At 49.3% G+C, this 16,236-nt stretch overlaps 2 protein-coding genes across 17 annotated transcripts in view; one reads left to right on the top strand and one right to left on the bottom strand.

Moving 5' to 3' along the window:
* MYH10 (myosin heavy chain 10) overlaps positions 1–16,236 on the bottom strand; it is a 121,916-nt gene that overhangs the window by 8,748 nt on the left and 96,932 nt on the right. For all 13 annotated transcript variants that reach the window (XM_072821187.1, XM_072821181.1, XM_072821180.1 and 10 more), the window contains 9 exons: positions 14,264–14,408; positions 12,864–13,070; positions 10,319–10,423; positions 8,970–9,122; positions 8,315–8,563; positions 7,640–7,852; positions 5,740–5,952; positions 4,252–4,413; positions 1,006–1,134 (listed from right to left, as the gene is read on the bottom strand). In XM_072821187.1, coding sequence (XP_072677288.1) covers positions 1,006–1,134; positions 4,252–4,413; positions 5,740–5,952; positions 7,640–7,852; positions 8,315–8,563; positions 8,970–9,122; positions 10,319–10,423; positions 12,864–13,070; positions 14,264–14,408 — 1,576 coding nt within the window. The remainder of the gene's footprint in view (positions 1–1,005; positions 1,135–4,251; positions 4,414–5,739; positions 5,953–7,639; positions 7,853–8,314; positions 8,564–8,969; positions 9,123–10,318; positions 10,424–12,863; positions 13,071–14,263; positions 14,409–16,236) is intronic.
* The window catches only part of NDEL1 (nudE neurodevelopment protein 1 like 1), a 78,455-nt gene that overhangs the window by 60,900 nt on the left and 1,319 nt on the right, over positions 1–16,236 (top strand). The gene's annotated exons all lie outside the window — the stretch shown is intronic.

The raw sequence follows: 16,236 nt of genomic DNA, 5'->3' as shown, positions 1-16,236 counted from the left end.
CTGGTCTTCAGTTCCTTCCATTCCGAACACTGAGGGAATTCCCTTCCTTTCTTGCAAGGTCTACCCCTCATTTACAGTTGTCTTTGCTAACACCAAATCCAGCATTTCTAGATGGTGGTAGCTTTTTTCTCATATTAATTCGTAATCACATCTCAACTTGAGTTGCTTTTATCTTTCTCAATTGGAATAAATTTTGATCACTGTTTATACAGAAATGTGTGTACACATTGAGTATGTTCCTTTGTATGTCAGTTAACCTCAATAAAACCATTAAAATGTGTGTATGTATTCTGGTGTGCCCACCATGGATAGAACCCCAGACCCTCTTTAGTCCCTCTTTAGTACCCCTTCTTTAGTCCCTCTTCCTGAGAACTTACAAACAAGATAAACGAAAGAATCCATCACAAGATGATTCACTTAGGAACTCAATGAAACCTACTTTTCCCCTTGTAAGCATCACATGCATAAACAGGGCCATCTCAGGACACTAAGATTAGAGTTAACAGTCCTGATGCTTACCGACACTACAGAAACACCACTGCCTTTGTTTACACATGGAACGAGGCCTGGAAAGTTGCCTGAGCAAGTACTAATCCACCCCTCAGCCTTTGGTCAGGTAGAGGATTGTATATGAGCAGTGTCATAGGCTGGACTGAGTGGTAAGATGGTCCAGTATCTTATTACAAATGGGCAGTGAAATTGTATACTAGGCTACAAAGACAGTGACACGTATTTCCTTGCCCTTGGAGAAATTTTAAGGGTAAATATTTTTTTTTAAAGATTTTATTTATTCATAGAGACACACAGAGAGAGAGAGAGAGAGAGAGAGAGAGGGGCAGAGGCACAGGCAGAGGGAGAAGCAGGCTCCACGCAGGGAGCCCGATGTGGGACTTGATCCAGGGTCCCCAGGATCAAACCCTGGACTGCAGGCGGCGCTAAACTGCTGCGCCACTGGGGCTGCCGGGTAAATATTTTTTGAATAAATGGATGAATAAGTACACCAACCTCCTGCAATTGAAGGATTTCTGCTTCCAGACTCTTCAGTTTCTTTTCACTCTCTTTGGATTGAGCAAAAATCTCATCCCGGGATGCACGGGCTTCTTCTAATTCACGTTGGTAATCCTTCATCTGAGCCTAAAATTAAGTGGGAAGAAGGTTTTACAATAGTTTTCATTGTTAGATTTTAAACGTGTATTTTTTTTCAGATTGTAAAAGTAATATATAGCCATTGAAAACATAAAAATAAACGGAAATGATGAAGGTATTACATGAAAACATTTAGAATAATATCCCTTATGAACATGGATGCAAAAATCCTCAGCAAATCCCACAACAAATTACGAACAGAACGGCAAACTGAATCCATGAGCATATAAAAAAGAATTACACTGTATATTTATATACCATTATATCCCAACATCCAAGTAGGATTTATCTGAGGAATGCAAAACCTAAAAATGAATTAGTATAGCGGTAGGATCATCTCAAAAATGCAGAGGCAGCACTGGACAAAATCTAAAACACCCTTTCATTATAAAAACACTTAAGGAAATAAATAGATTTCCTTTAACTCTGATAAATGGCAGCCACAAAAAACCCTAGCTAGGGCAGCCCGGGTGGCTCAGTGGTTAAGCGCCGCCTTCAGCCCCGGGCCCGATCCCGGAGACCTGGGATTGAGTCCCCATGTCGGGCTCCTTGCATGGAGCCTGCTTCTCCCTCTGCCTCTCTCTCTCTCATAAATAAATACAATCTTGAAAAAAACAAACCCTAGCTAATATCATACTTAGTGGTTCAAAGACTGAATGCTTTCCTCCTAAGATCAACAATGAAGCAGGAATGTCTGACTTTGCCACTTTTGTTTAACACTATCGTGGAGAGTCTTGTCAAAGTAATTACATCAAGACAAGAACCAAAAAAAGACATCCAGATTAGAAAGGCTTTAGGCAAAAATAACCAGCTTGATTTGCTGATAATATGATCTGGTATACTGAACATCCTAAGGAATCCAGCAAGGTTATAAGATACAAGATCAGTATACAAAAATCAATTGTATTTCCATACACTATAAACATTCCAAAACTTAGGAAAGCAGTCACCCACCCTGATAAGCATCAAAACCAGTAAAATATTTAGGTATAAATTTAGTTAAAGTATAAAGTATAAATTTATACTTTATAACTATAATTTATAATTTATAACTAAATTTATAAAGTATAAATTTAGTTATCTGACTTGCACACCAAAGATACAAAATATCACTGAAAAAACAACTGCTAAATAACTGGAAGGATCATTATGTTCATGCCCTGGAGGACAATACTGTTAAGGGTGGTCCTTTCCAAATCGGTCCACCTAAGTCAACACATTATCAACATTCAAGCTGGCTTCCTTTCCCTCTCATTACAGAAATTGACAAGTTGATCCTAAAATTCATATGGAATTATAAGGAACAGCTAAACAATCTTGAAAAAAGAATAAAGCTAGAGACGTCACATTTCCCAATTTCAAAACTTACAGAGCCACAGCAATCAAGACTGTGATTCTGGTCTAAGGAAAGACACACAGATCAATGGAATAGAACGGAGTCCAGAAATAAACACCGAAGTCTATGTCAGTAGATTTTTGACAGGAATGCCAAGACCATTCAATTTCACAAGAAGCATCCAGAATACATACAGATACATCACAACTCTGTTTATTAAATCAATTGAAATGAGCAGAGGGTTGAAAGATATTTTTCCCAAATAAGATAATAGGCAGAAGCACATAAAAAGATGTTTGTCATCAGTCCTTAGGGAAACGCAAATTAAAACTACAATGAAATACCACTTCATGCCCACTGGGATGACTATAAAAGATGGGCAAGAACAAATACTGGTGAGGATGTAGCGACACTGGAGTCCTCATAGTAAAACGGGACAGTCGCCATGGAAAGGTCTGGCCGTTCCTCAAGGTTAAACAGAATCACCATATAACCCAGCACCTCTACTCGTAGGTACGGGCATACCCGAGGATTGAAAGCACGTGTCCACACAAATGTTCATGAATGCTCACAGCAGCAGTATTCTTAGTAGCTGAAAAGCCAACCCAAATGGCCACAGCTGATGCATGGAAATGTGGTGCATCCATACAATGGAATATTCTTCAGTAATAAAAAGGAACAAAGCACTCATTCAGGCTACAGCACACGGAGGCAAAGCAGCCAGTCCGCAAAGCCACGTTTGCTAGGATTCCATTTATATGGATGTCCAGCTCAGGCAAATCTAGAGCGACAAAGTGGATTTGTGGTTGATCAGCGCTGGACGCAGCAGACCATGGTGCGGGGGGGACAGCTAATGGCACAGGGTTTCTTTTCAAGGGAGTCAGAATGTCCAAACTTAGTGGTGAGTCTGTACAGTCCTGTGAATATACTAAAATATACTCAAAATACTTTAAATAGGTAAGTCGCACGGCCTGTGAATTACATCTCCCTAAAGCCGTGACGTAAATACAGCCTAACTGATGTTCTCTACCACGTGCTTCATAACCTTTGTAATTATCTCATCCAAATAAAAGCTTTGTACTTAAGCTTTTTTAAAAAGCAGAAGGAAGCAAATAAATTACTCCTGAACCCATTATCCAGAGTTGACTTTTCCTTTTAATGGTTTTCCTAATAAGCACGTCTCTCTGGCCGGCTACACATGAACATATACACGTGTGTGGGCGTGAGCAAAGCTGCCCTACGCTGCTTCCTCACTCAGGCTCTATCGCCGCGTCCTTCTCCCCATCATCGAAATGCCTGGTGGTCAAATACATTTCAGCTCTGATCTTTGTATAAAAATACTTCTTCTCATCTCTGTATTTCGCTAGAACACATTCTTAAGATGTGGAATCACCACGGTCAGAGAAATGGATGTTTTCTAAAGCGTTTGTCACAAATGATCAGTGTCCCCCCAGAGAAGCTGTGCCTTTTACGAGAGAGGGCCCATGACATCCTGCCAGGAACTGGGAGTTATCCTAGAAATCACCTTGACATCATGATAGTGACAGCTGGCACAGCATTCAAGTAGCATGACCCCCCCCGCCCCCAACCCTGTGGCTGCTCTGTGACCCCCCGCTCTGTCCAGGACCTGCTAGGTGGGGCCACACACATCCTGCAGACACGACAGATACACTGTGGTCCTTCCAGCCTCTGTCCCAAGCCACGGCTCAGGTCATAGGCTTGGTCCCCACAGGGCCACAGGACACCCTCAAGGACGCGGCCACACATACCTGAAGCTTGCGAAGCTGCTTGATCACTTCGTCCCTCGCTTTGTTCGCAGCCTCAATCTGGGCTTCAAGGTCCTTCAGGTCTATTTCCAGTTTCTTTTTAGAAGCGACCGCCAGCGCTCGCTGCTTCCGCTCATCTTCCAGCTCTGCCTCCAGCTCCCGCACCTGGTGGGTGGCATTGGGTTAGGCCTGCTGGGACCCAGGTGTCCCCTCATGGGGCCAGGCAGCCTGTCACTACAGAGGGTTACTGTGGGGGGCTCCCTACTGCCAAGTAGGTATTATTAATGGAATAATAATAACAGCTGAACTGTGTTCAGAGAGGTCTTTAAACAGTGGTGCCTCATATGCACTGTTCCCACAGCCTACCCATGAGGGCACATGGGAAGGCAGAGTCCTTGGTTTCAAGGTCACAGACAAGGTGACACCACACAGGTGAAAGCTCGGAGACATTTTCATTTTCTTTCTTCGTATTTTTAAAAAGTTTTATTTGAATTTAGTTAATTAACATATAACGTATTATTGGTTTTGGAGGTAGGTCAGTGAATCATTAGTCTTATATCACACCCAGTGCTCATCATATCATGTGCCCTCCTTCATGGTCACCGGGAGATATTTTCTCGGGGTGGTTTCCTGCGGGGGCACTCAGGTGGCCTGTGGAGAGGCCCATGTGGCAGGGAGCTGGGGTCTCAGGCCAGGACCCCGGTGGGGGAGTGGGGGTGGGCAGCCAGCCTGGACGCCGGGCCTCTGGGCCAAGTCAGGCCTTCAGACAATGCACCCTGCCATGTCAATTTAGAATTCTGGACCCACAGAAACTGGGAGTTAAGTGAGTTCTGCTCTAAGTCACTAAGTCTGAGGTAATTAGTTATCGAGCAATAAATGGCTAATATATTAAATATCAGTACAATGAAAACAACAAATCTATCCCAGATCCAAGATTTGATACCACGAACTCCAAAGGACTGCCAAAATATCCATAATTTGTTTTTAAAAGTGAACTTAGAAATTAGACCTACATTCAGAAAAGTATACAAAATTGTAAGTGCCCAGCAACATTTTTAAAACCAAAACCAAAACCAAAAAAAAAAAAAAAAGAATCATCTGGCTTTTTTTCCTTTTCAAAGTGATTTCATGAGGACATGTGATGTCACCTTCAGAAAAGCGGAGTCCCCTCATCAGGTGTGTATGGCTTCTCTCCTTTACCCACATGTTTGCAACCAGTAATTGGAACTGTACTATGTATCCTCTGGGGATCCCACTGAGGAGTATGGAATAAACGGTAAACATTCTGGCTTGTAAGCATCACTGGTGGTGTTTGGGAAACAGGAAATCAAGAACAAGTAAGCTAAATTTTAAAGAATAATCAAATGATCAACTAAATTAGTTTTACTTCTGCTAACATGTTCTGACATGAATGGACAAGACATTGACCCACAGCCAGACTTCGAGAACAAACATGTTCCCATTCCCAAGACCATGCTTCCTCCCACCTACCTGCTTAACCAGGAGCCGCTTCTTCTCTTCATTCTGCTCGTCCCTGGTTTGTAAGTCCCTCTCAAACTGGGCCTTCATGGCCTGCATGTTGACTTCCAGGCGAAGCTTGGCGTCTTCTGTGGCCTGAAGCTCATCCTCCAGCTCTTCCAGCTGTGTCCTCATCTCCTCCACCTGTTGCTCCAGGGCCCGCTTCGATTTTTCAAGCTCGTGCACCTGGACCATGGGACACAGCAGGGAAGAGATGACCCTGGCAGAGCCATAGACAAGGACTAGGATAGCCATCTGTGTCGTCTTCGGTTAGAAGCCGCCACGCGGCACGAAGGCCGCTCTGGTCCCTCCCAGGCCAGCTTCCCCACACATCACGGTCCTTCCCTATCCTGCTCCGGCCTCCGCTCCTCCTCATTTTGGAGTAAGCCATTAGAGAACAGTAGGGAGCTCTTTACTGACGTGCTCTGTAATCAAGAGCAATTCTCCAGTGACCCTGAGGCCCAGTGAGCTCTGGGAGCCAAAGAACAATGAGAGGAGTGCGATGTCAGAGGTGCTGGTCTGCAGAATGGCCACCTGCCTGCTGTCGGTGTGTGAAAGGTGCTACGGTATGTTCCGTCTTGCTCTGGGCAAGATGGCTCGTACCAAAAATGCATGTGGAAGCTTTTACATATTAAGGTGTAGGCCCGTGAAGCAGCATACAGGTGACACAGGCCTGGGCTTTCTCTGGACAAAGATCCTCATCACCAACCTCCATCTACCGCTTCCACACCACGTCCCCTCTCATCTACCCCAGAGACACCCTGGAGGTAGCAGGTGCAGGTGCTGTGCTTCCCCCCTTGGGGGTTCGTGGCTGCGCCAGTTCTCATGCGGCAGCGGGACAGACGCCTGGCATGAGGCAGCCCTGCAGGTCTCCTCAGGGTCTGGTGCTTCTCAAAAGAAATGTCTGTGGAATTAATGTGTGACTGTTGATTAGTCTACATGACTAAGGGAAGAAGAAAACAACAGAGCACCTGGCTGGCTCTTGACCTCAGGGTTGTGAGTTCAAGCCTTATGTTGGGCAGAGAGCTTGCTTGATTAAAAAAAAAAAACAAATCCCAAAACAATGTAATTCCTCTATGTAATCACAGCCATTTCTGCTGTAGGTGGCCTCTTGTCCAAGGGGCTGATCCCCTGGGCTGCAGGAGACCCAACGGGAAGTTAGGATGGTCTTCCCCATTTAGGACGTGGCCAGAGAGCCCACATCCCATGAAAAGGAGACCTGATGTTTTCAAAGCACATGTGCCATAGTGTTGTGAAATAGGGGGAGTGTAATGTCCAGCCGGCAGATGAGCAAACCTGGGCTCGAGAGGTAAAGTGGCTTCTTCTGCCGAGAACGGAAACTGGGTGAAGAGCCGAGCCCCAAACCTGTTTCTGAGTCGAGGTCTGGCCTGGCCATCCTCAACACCTAAGGGAGGGACGTGGGGCACAGAGAAGTGATCACAGCTCTTGTGGCGTGTGTCCCAGGGGGAGGGCGGTATCACAGAAACCTTCAGACCCTGAATGAGTCCCCAAAACATCTGAAGCCTTCGGGGAAGATGGAGGTCTGGGACAAAGCTGGTGCCACAGGCTCCTCCCCAGGTGCCCGCTGCCCTCGATCTGAGGGATCCCTGGTACTCGTGCTGGTAACTGCTGTGACATGCTTGCTTCCATGTCCCCTGCCAGGGCGCAGGGTAGGGCAGGGTGGGCCCAGGATGTGACAAGAACAAACAAGAACTCCAATCTGGCTTTGGCACTGAGAACCCAGAACAGGCCACACATCCCAGAAGATGGCGCTCCCGTCCTTATGCACAGGCACGGGTCCTCCCAGGCCGCTCCGCTGCTGGGTGAGGCCCCCCTGTGCCCCTTCTGAGGACCGGTCCCTGGGGACACTCACGTTCTTCCCCACGTCATCCTTGGAGCTTATCAGGTCCTCCATGTCTGCCCGCAGCTGCTTGTTCTGTCTCTCAAACTCTTCCTTGGTTTCTAGGGCCTCCTCGAGGGCTCGGGCCAGGGACAGGGCTTTGGTTTCCTTCTCCCTGGCCTCTGCCTCTGCGCGGTCTCGCTCTTCTGCATAGCGGGCGGAGATGTTCTTCTCCTCTGCCAGCAGCTATGGGGATGGCATTGGGAAATGTCAGGAACGCTCTAAACGGCACGAGAACCCCTTCTGCCTCACCCTGTGTCTGACTTATCGCTGAGCACAGTACTGTCAGATTAGGGGCGGGCTCTTAGTTCTCTTTGCTTTTCTCCTTTTCCAACTTTCTATAAATATGTGCAGCTTCTGAATAAGATTATTTTATTTATTTATTTTAGAGAGACAGAGAACAAGTAAGGGTTGGGGCAGAGGCAGAAGCAGACTCCCTGCAGAGCAGGGAGCCCAATGTGGGGCTTGATCCCAGGATTCTGGGATCATGACCTGAGCCAAAGGCAGGTGCTTCCCCAACTGAGCCCCCTAGGGGGCCCCCCCGAATAAGATTATCTTAAACCAAAAGAACCAAAGGGAGAGCTCTGCCAGGAGGAGACCACATGTGGCGCTGGCCATGGAGCCTGGACATGGACGCAGAGGACCCACCTGGTCAAACTTCTTCTGCTTCTTCTCCAAGTTGGAGGCGATCTGGCGCTGGTGATCTAGGTCCACTGTCAGGTCGTCGAGCTCCTGCTGCAGGCGGTTCTTGGTCTTCTCCAGCTTGTCATAGGCCAGAGCCTTCTCCTCCAGGCGCTGGCCCAGGGCCTCCACATCTTTCAGAAGCTTCTTTCTGGCTTCTTCTAAGCTCTCGATGGTTCCTAAGTCATCATCTACCTTCTTCTTGGTATCGGCGAGCTAGGTTTTCCGTGAGGAGAGATGCATATTCAACAACCCCGTTGATTTTTACAGGCAAGGGAGAAAGAGAAAATGAGTTTTCGATATTTTGTGAAAAGAACTGCAAATCACCACTGTGGGGTTTTGAGTCAATGACTCTTCGACTGTAACTGAATTTCTTAGCTAATGATCTAGAAGGGGATGAGTGGTTTAAACAGTGGACGCTGTCCTAGGACTTTATTTTGGACACTTCCAGTGCCATGACTGGTGTAGTATCAGCATTTGGCTGGTTCAAGGGAAAAACCCCTTAATGTGCTTAATTTAGGACAACCTGGTTAACTGTCCCCAGTGGAGGAGACAATGTGGAACCTCGGCGGCTAGAGACACACATCTAGGCCGCCGCGGCCTCCCAGGGGGACACACGTACCTGGGACTGCAGCACCAACACCTGCTTTTCCAGGTTTTTCCTGGCCTCCTCCTCCTCCTCCTGCTGCTCCTGGAGACTGTTCTTCTCCTCCTCCAGCTGCCGGATGCGGCTGCTCAGGTTCAGCTTCTGGCGGGTCTCCTCCTGAAGGAGCTCCTGTTTGTTGTCACAAGAGGCCAACACTGAGGTTACATTAGTCACCAAAACAGAAACTCTATCTATGTATGTATGTATGTATGTATGTATGTATGTATGTATGTATCTATCTATCTATCTATCTATCTATCATCTATTTATTTTAACACCTCTATTTAAAAAAAAAAAATTCATGTCACAAAAACCAGAGAGCCTCAGTGTCCCAGAAATACCCAGGGATGTGAAGAGACAGAAAGGATTCAAAACCACACAGGATCATTTTATAAACGCCCTGAACAGAAATACCACTCTGACCTGGCTGTCAAGCAACGGCGACCCCATCCACGCCTCCTGCATCTCTGAGCTCCGGGCAAACCTTCCTCTCCACTCCTGCCCCTCAGAGTTCAGACACTTGGCATTTCTCACCATGGTCACCTCTAGATTCGGGACACCCCTCAATCGTCTGTCCTTTATGCTTTATGCCAGGCTCATTTTTCTAATATGTCAATGCGAACGTATTGTTCCCATGACTTTCAGACTTGAAAGTTTCCAAAAGCGCACACAGGGCTTTCTGTGTGGTCCAGGATGTGCCTTGTCACAGCCTAAGCCCCAGTGACACCGGACTTGTTTGTCTGAGATTTCTGACCCCCACATCCCCAGCACATAGCAAATAAACGTTCATATCAAATTAGAAAATGTAATAAAAATAAGATGTCAGACTCCAGGTGCTACATTATTTTTGTATCAGTCACTATCCTAATTTCTCTCAGACTTAAAGACAATCATTCCTCAGTGAATGTTTCGGTATGAGATTTAACAGTATGACTTAGCAAGCTTCAACCTGTCCTTTTACGAAAGGGACTCTTTGTTCAGTTGGGGTAGTCAGATATCAACCACAACAAAATAGTCTTATTTAAAGTGGGCAGCAGTACTTGTGCGTGCAGTAGGACCACGCTCAGTGAACCATACCCCAGGCAAGGCCAGCCAGAGCTGCCACCCAGGCCGCCCACACGCCTGCCAGATGAGGACGGAGGGCTCCGCGTCCAGGTAGGAGCTTCAGAGATTTCCTGCATATCAAGGCTGGTTATAGCACAAGACGGTTCCACATAGAAGTACAGCATCAAAGTTGGAGATGACAAGAAAGGCACTGGGGGACTAGCTCACTGATTAGAGAACCGCTGCGGCTGGTATCAGGGCCCTTACCCCGCCCGGGATACCTGAGTGTCCTGTAGTTGAGACTCAAGACTAGCTGCATCCTTAGCAAACTTAATGCCCTTCTTCTCTGCTTCTTCCAGAAGACTTGAGACATTGTCCAGTTCATTCTGCGAGGAGTAAAAGATTCAATTCATGAGTAAGCACACAGAAAGGGTCCAGAACCACTGCTCTTACATGCACACGAACAGAGCAGGATTGAGGGAGGAGGGGCGATCCCACAGCTGCCAAACCCCATCAAGGAGGACTTCCATCACTGGGGGGCCTGCTGCCCCCAGCCGCGCCCAAGGCGGCAGGCACGGCACCAGCCGCCGAGGGACAACCTCTGAGTCTCTGTGGAAAGGACCAGGGCAGGGCGGGGCAGGCAGGGCGGGGGGAAGAGTGCCAGTGGCAGAGCCCACACATGGATGGAGTGTGTTCTAACCCCGGTTAGCATCTTGCGGTTTTATCACCAAGAGACAGAAAGTACACCTAACCCTCCCAGTGGTTGCCTTGCTGCGTGAAGAGGCTCTAAGATGAGCAGGTGTTGCATTTTGGTCCTTTTTCACACTAAGACGCATGAACCCTGTGTTGGGGGGGGCCGGTGCAGTCACTTTTTTATACAACTTGAAAACTTGATTAGTCAAAGTTTAACTCCCAGTATTTAGTCTAAAGTACTTTGTAAGCTTAAGAATCTGGTGATGTGCATTTTTGTGAATATTTAGCTATTTCTAATGGTCAGATTTCATGAGTAATGTGGTAAAAATCCTCTCCGCCCCCAATCCCCATAGCATACGACCTTCTGTAATCTTTGTGAGTGCGGTCAGGACTGGGGAGAGGGGGAGGTGCTTGGCACAGAAAGGGGGGGGCACCCCTCACTCTGGGTTGTCCTCTGGTCATATCAGCAAAGGGGAGGTGCACGGAGGACATATCTACACACATGATTCAAGCCAATGATATTTCTGTTTCTGCTCATTTTAACGACATCCTTTGGAGAGCCCAGGTGTCCAGTCTTGGCAGCAACATGGTGGTAAAGGGCTCTGGACTCAACCGAGACCTCCAGCCTTCAGCTCTGGTTCTGTGAACCGCCTGGGGAGTCTCCAGAGGGTGGCGCGCTCCTCAGCTTCCTTGACCCTTTCAGACTCACCCTGGGGGATGAGGTGAGGATTGAAGGGCGTGTGCCTGGGGCACCATGGCCTCCCTGCCCCATACATGGTAACACATGACGATGGTTTGTAACACTGTTGAACATCTCTCTCGAAAACACCTTTCTGGATAGGCGAGAGCGCATGCATGACCTCACACGTTATCTCGGGGCACGCGTGTGCATGAAAGAGTTAACAGAGGCGGCTGGAGACTGCTCTCCTTAGAAAGGCCTGCTTGGGACGTTGGCCCATGGCTCGTGGCTGGGAACTTACGACTTCCAGAAAGCGCCTACCATTCCCTAAAATAGAGTGGCTCAGTGTGCCGGAGTGGCTTGTGTAAACACGGTGTTATCCTGAGCACCTGCTTCCCTCTGGGAGCCTGACATGTTGGGAGTGTCAGGCCGGGGGGCCTACGGGGCGGCCCCCACCCGAATCACGGGGCAGAGTTTCCTCGAGCTTCCCCGGGAGATGGCACTTCCCAGGCACACTGTCCCAGCTGCTGCTGGAGAAATGGGGCACAGGGTAGGCCTGCCTGCTGGAGGGCTGGAGCTCGCACCAGGCTTCCTCAGGGTCCCCCACCTTTCCCCCTTTATGGATTTGCTTTGGGTCCTTTCACTGGCAGAAATACGGCTGTGAGCAGGAGTCGCCCAGTGAGTCCCCAAACCACGGCTGGTCCTGGGTATCAGTCACGGTCAGCAACCTGTTTTTAGCACATCAACACGTAACGTACATCGCTCCTTGCCTTCCACTGGCTGCACGAGTACATGCTAGGACATTACAGTTAATTCTATGTTCTTTTACATATATATATATATATATTTTCATATATTTCTTTAGTGAACGTTCTTAGAAGTTGGATCTGTATGTACATCCTTATTTCCCTGGGATAAATTCTAGACATGGATTTATGGGCTTGTATGGTCCTCAGATACACACACACACACACACACACACACACACACATATTTTTAGATCATTGCCTGCCCAACATGGGGCTTGAAATCACAGTGCTGAGATCAGGAGTCGCATGCTCCACTGACTGAGCCAGGCAGGCGCCCCAGGGTATTCATATTTTTAAGATGTGCAACAAAAAATCGCTGAACTGTCCTCTAGGAAAGGGTAGTAGTAATTTACCCTTAAACCAGCAGTGTATAAACAATCCAATTTTCACAAATCTTCCCCAACACTAGGTACAATTTTTTTTGCTCACTGTTCCTGTTCTCTTATTGACTAGATTAACAGAAAAGCTGTAATTGTGCCTACAACCAGTCAAGAACTATACCCTCCCATCCAGTGTGGGATTTATTTATTACATTTAAGGTTAATTCATGCTGGGGGCTTGTGGTGGCGCCTGCCAGGTGTTCAGGAGAAGCACGTGCTCCCAAAGGGCCTGCCCAGAGCCCAGGCCTGGGGTTCCCAGGCTTACCTGTAATTTGTTTGCCTTCTCGGCCAGCTCCACCCTGAGCCTGTCTCCTTCTGAGACCTTGGCGTGCAGCTCCTGCACCTGGGCGTCGAGCTTCTTCCTCTTGTGCTCAGACTCAGCCTTGACCTGCTGTAGCACCTTCACCTCACACGCCAGCTCCTTGTTGTCAGTCTCCAGGCCCTGCTTGTTCTTCTCCAGATTCGCTTTGAACTAGGGGGGGAAAAGGAAAGAAATGTGCTGCTATTTTTAGAACACTCCATACAAGGTGCTGTTTTTTGTATCCATGGGATTGAGCCTGATACGTGGTCTGCTGTCAACGTCTGACTGAAAACCTGAGCTCTTCCCCGAGCATGAAGTTTCTAGGGCAGCAACACGTCGGCATGTGCTGCCTAGGGGATGAGATCTGGATATCTAGGGGCTCACCGCACTGCGGACTTGATTCTGGTCAGCGCAGTGTGGGGGTGACACTCAAGATGCATCCCACCCAAGGTGTAATCTTTCATTCATGTTAGGCCTTGGTGTAAAACACATCCCGTTAGTTCACAGAATTGTTTTTAATGAGGAGCCAAGAGTCTCGATGATGGAGTGAGACCACCACGGGTGTGTTCCATGAGTGCACACATGCCAGTGCGAGGGTGATCACATCAGGCCAGCTGGCTGCGGGGACCAGGGGGTGGGCCTCCAAGGCCAGGGGATTGGTGGGGGCTCTGGGGCCAGACCTCCTGGCTTCCCTCTGTTGTCACTTAGTGGTTGTGTGGCCCTTTGTCAGTTTCTGAACCCTGCTGGGTCTCCCCCACCAGGTTGGGATAAAAGTTAAGGGAGCTAATGCATGTCGAGTACTTAGCGTGGTGACGGACGCAGACGTCCAGCCGTTGTTGCTGCCGTGAGTGCAGAAACCAAAGGCGGCGTGTGCGCAGGCGGGGCAGGCAGGGGGAGGCAGGGTGAGAGGAGAGTGCTTGAATAGGACGACAGGGGATAATGAGCAAGACAGCTGTCTGCCCAGGAGTCAGAGGGTGGACGAGATGCTATGTCGTCAGTATGGGGAGGGGATGGTAAGGGGCACATGAAAGGCCAACAGGACCTGGGAATTGGCTGGCAGCATGAGCCAGGGGCTTCAGGCTGTTGAAGGGTTCAGAGCTTAGTCACTGGGGATGACACTGCTGGAGGGACACCCGGGGAGGGACATGGCATTTCAGATGGTGGCAGGACCACCCCGTGACTAGAAAACACACGCACAGCCAAGGGCCTATGGCTCTTTGTAGTAGGCCGTGTGCATTTGGGTGGCAGCCCCCCGAGAGCTGGGGCCCCATCAGCCTTAGAATTCATTGCACTGAGTGGACGGATGGGCATCTGCTGGTGGATTTCCCATGGGATGCGGAGGCACAGCGGCCTCTCCTACTCACCCTCTTTGCCTGTTCCAGCTGCTCCGACAGCTCCTCCAGGGCTGTGGCGTGTCGCTGTCTCATGTCCTGGATTTGAGCCTCGTGGCTCCTCGTTTCCTCCTCCAGAGCCTTCTTCAGCTCTGCCACTTCTTGTTCACGCTTCGTGCTAGACAAACATATTTGTAGAGAAAACAACTCAGAATTAATTGACTGAATGAAACAAAAGTACATTTTTAAGGTGGTGTTTTGTTTTGAACACGATAGCAGTTTTCCCCAGAGTCAACAGACGTGGACTCCATCCACTTGACAACCCTCGACATCGGTTCCTCCATCCAGGACACGGGGGTCACAGGGGCACCGGCCTCTGGAGGCCACTGTGAGCATTGCATGTGGGAAGCGTGTGGCAGGCCTGGTCCCTAACAGCCCTCAGGAAATCTGGGGTGTTACTGTTGTCAGGAAAATGTATCACATTAATTCCTTTGATAGTTGTTTGATATGTTACATTTCAGAAGGCCGTGCGTTGTTTCTGCGATATCAGGAATCCTTCCAGAACGAGCACAGCTCCCATTCCCCGGCTGACTCAGATCAGACACAGTGTGACATCCCTGTGGGCCTTCAGAATGTTCTGGGCAGTCTGGCTGCTGGCAGGCCGGGTACTGCTTCATGAGAGAGGCCAAACCGCCCGCCACGGCCCCAGCTACCTCTCAATGAAACCGGAAAAGATGGATCCTGAAGAGGCTTCAAAAGCTAAGGGGTGTGAAGGCCCCACGAGGGGGGGGGATGGGGACACCACGTTCCAACAAAGGCGGGGACTCTTGCCATCCTGGGGAGTGCCAGTGGTTCATCAACCCTCTCCCAAAACTCTACCGGAAGGAGGGAGGGCTGAGGGCTAGGAGGAGAGGCCATACTCCTGGCTTAGAAGGTCTCCAGAGTTTGGAGGGACAGCCTGGCAGGTGCAAGACCCTGGACTCTAATGTCCTGAGACGAACTCACGTTTCCTCTCATCTCAGTGTTGGGATTGAGGATCATGTTAGTGTTAAATGACTTTATGTGGCCCCAGGTGGGGGAACCTGCACGATCACAGTGGTCTCACTAACTGGGAGAGACTTCTCAGACCTGTCTGAGCACACCAGCTTAGTTAAGGCCCAAACCAGCCAGGCCGACCCCCACCCTGACCCCCCTGCTCGGGGCTGTAGGAGATGAAGCAGCTGTGACCTGACGACCATCCTGAACAACCAGCTGGCAAACTTGCTCTACGGCTCCAGACCTGCAACTGGGGCAGTGACCGAGGTGTGGGCCTGTGGCCACGCTCTCTTCCCTTTCCAGCGGGTTGGGGGGCCCGGGGGCTGAGGTCGCTGTGCTGAGGGGCCCAGCGGCAGCTGGCTCTGGCTCACAGGCGCTAGACAACAGTGATCACCACCAGCTCCCTGGAGGCAGGAGACACGCTGGTCGGGCCCCGTCCCTGAGGTGGTCTCGAGAGGAAGGGATCGGCAGAGGGGGTGGATGCCAGATGCAAGCACCAGCCCAGACAGACGGACACGCTCCGTCTGGTTACCTGAGCTCACCCCAGCGAATGACCAGCACCATCCAGGATTAGACAGCAACAGCAGCCGTCTCTCGGGTGAAGAGTTTTGCTCCTAACTCCGACTCGAAACCACGAGTCCTGGGAGCCCTTCCCTTCCCATCTCCACGCTCAGGAACCCCACTGCTGTGAGGCTCTCGTGGCGAGTCCTGTAGAGAGTTACGGGCTGAGTCCACTGAAGGGTGTCGGGGGTGCTGGGGATGTCACTTTCACATGAGCCCTGGGGTTCACCGTGCCGGGAGGACCAGTGGGGAGGCAGGGGTGTCCTTAGCCAGAGTCAGTGCTAACCCGCCAGAGCCTCAGGCAGTCGGAAGTCTTCATGGAACAGCATTTATTAAGACCAGGGTTTTTCTACTGTGGCCAAGAGACAAGCTGAGAATGGATATTTCAAGGTCTACTCAGTGGTTTCCAG

This window comes from Canis lupus, chromosome 3, assembly GCF_048164855.1.
Source record: "Canis lupus baileyi chromosome 3, mCanLup2.hap1, whole genome shotgun sequence".
Taxonomy (NCBI): Eukaryota; Metazoa; Chordata; class Mammalia; order Carnivora; family Canidae; genus Canis; species Canis lupus.
The sequence above is the reverse complement of the archived record's forward strand: the minus strand, read 5'-3'. Positions and strand labels throughout refer to the sequence as shown.